At 46.3% G+C, this 2,181-nt stretch overlaps 1 protein-coding gene across 1 annotated transcript; it reads left to right on the forward strand.

The window, feature by feature from the left end:
- Nucleotides 1–85: 85 nt before the first annotated feature.
- On the forward strand, nt 86–2,068 carry CSUI_007019 (gyf domain-containing; the record flags this gene model as incomplete). The annotated part of the gene is made up of 1 exon (XM_068067169.1): nt 86–2,068. A coding segment is annotated over one exon (1,983 nt), but the record flags the coding sequence as incomplete, so codon positions are not given.
- Between the last annotated feature and the right edge of the window lie 113 nt (nt 2,069–2,181).

The raw sequence follows: 2,181 nt of genomic DNA on the forward strand, positions 1-2,181 counted from the left end.
CTATCTATCTCTGTCTGTCTGTCTGCTTATCACTCCCTTTATTATACAAACCTAGTATCTTCTCCTGCGCCTTCGATCCATTCAGACTCCCGGAGGCTCTCTTCATACCCCATCCACCTCTCTTTCTCCTTCCCCCTCTCTACCTCCTCCTCGCTTTCCATCTCCTTGCTTTCTGTCTCTTTCTCTATCATCTTCTTCTTCTTCTTTTGTATCTCCCTTTCGCCCCCCCTTTTTTTATCTGTCTCGGCATGTTGATCTTCTTCTATTTGTTTCTTCTCTTCTTTGTGATGTACAGGTCTTCGCAGGAAATAATCTGAAGAAGTTGCTGTTTCGCTTTCCTGTCCCTCGAGTGTTTAACATCGAGCTAGCTCCTTGTCTTTCAAGCGAATCGGAGCAATCTCTTATCATCGGAGCTTTTAGCCCTGCTTTAACAACATCTAGCGGTCCTTCTCTCACTTCTTCTTCCTCTTCCTCTTCCTCGTCTTCTTCTTGTGGCGAGTCTGACTCTTCAGCAAGAGGAAGAGCTCGTCATCCTATCGACAGAGAAGAACCTTCTTCGTCCTCCTCTTCATCCACCACGTCTCCGTCATCTCCTCTGAGTAAGAAAGACAGGTATCTTGATAGTACTGGTGATGAAGGCCGTAGGAGAGACGAGACACCAGACCCCTCTCGCCCTTCTCCTACTACTCTTGGGTCACTTCCAGGCTCTTCTTCATCTTCTTCTACAGATCTTTCTTGTGCGAGTCATTCATCTCTTGGCAACGAGAATAAGGAGTTCCGAACAACGTCTCCCCCCTTAGATCGAGAAGAAAGAGAGAGAGGGAGATGTGTCGACTATCTGAGGTTACAAGTGAGGAACGAAGCAGAGAAGCTTCTAGAGCCCTGTGCCCGAGCTCAGCGACTGCGAATTGACGAGAAGTCTCTCCCGTCTCATCTCCATGAGTTCTTCTTACGAACATTGTTACGAAACAAAGAAGAGGAAGGTAAAGGAGAAGACCAGCCAGCACCTTCTTCTTTGCGGTTGACCTCACCACAAGATCCTTCAGATAGGATCAGTAAGAAGAAGAAAAGAGAGGGTGGGGAACCCCACGGAAAAGAGCGAAGGGGAGGAGGAGGAGGACAAGAAGACAAGAGCGCTAGACACACTAAGACTTCTTCTGTAGAGGAAGAAGCTTCACATCTTCCTTCATCTCCAACTCATCAACATGATAAGAAAGAAGGAAGTGAATTAGGAGGTGGGAGAGAAAGGAAGAAGAATCTCTCTTCTTCTTTTGCTGGGGCTGAAGGGGCAAATGCACTTCAGACGAAGAAGAAAGGAGCCAGTGGAGATGGGTCGTCCGAGAGAACAGAACATGTCGAGGGGGGTTCTTCTTCATTGGGGAATAAGGTCGTTAAGAAGGAAAGAGAGATGTCTCGTCGTGGTCAAGAAGAAGAAGAAGATCACGATCTGCATAATAAAGGGCCGGGGGGGGGAATGCAAGCTGTAGGAGTGGATGGCGAAGCTTTAGAGAAAGAAGATGAGAGAAAGTATGATGACTCCTCTTCTTCTTCTTTACTTCGAACTGGAGGACCAGGGGGGGGGAGATCTCTAGTGAAGAGCGAAAGAGAAGAAGAACGCGCGAGTGAGTATTCTGTAGGAAAGAAAACGTCTTTAACTAAAGAGGCAAAGAATGATAGACAAAGCTCTTATAATACAACCACTTCTTCTTCTTCTTCCTCTTCTACCCAAGGAGGAGGAGGACAGAGCAGTGGAAGTGGGGATGATCCTAGCATAGCAAGCAGTGCTAGTGCCACTAATCACCCCTCTACGGCTATGGTACAGAAGAAAGAAAGACCCCATGAACGTCTTTCTTCTTCTTCTTTGACGGGTGAAGTGCCTCGTCAGAGTGGGGGATCTCAGCAAAGGGGGGATGAAGAGATAGATGAAGAGGGAGAAGAAGCAGATGATCAGGACTTGGATGAAGATCTAGACGAAGACGAAGACGACGAAGATGAAGATGAAGATGAAGAATTCATGTCTTCTTCTTTGTCTTCTAGGACAATCAATGAGTGCTCTTCTACACACAAGGTAAAGGGAGAGAAGTGGACTAGATCAAATAAAGGAACTATCAATGAGGAAACTAGGATGAGGACACAACAAAAAGAAGAACACAACATACATGACTATCTATCTATCTATCT

The sequence above is a fragment of the Cystoisospora suis genome (genome assembly GCF_002600585.1).
Source record: "Cystoisospora suis strain Wien I chromosome Unknown contig_3619, whole genome shotgun sequence".
NCBI lineage: Eukaryota > Apicomplexa > Conoidasida > Eucoccidiorida > Sarcocystidae > Cystoisospora > Cystoisospora suis.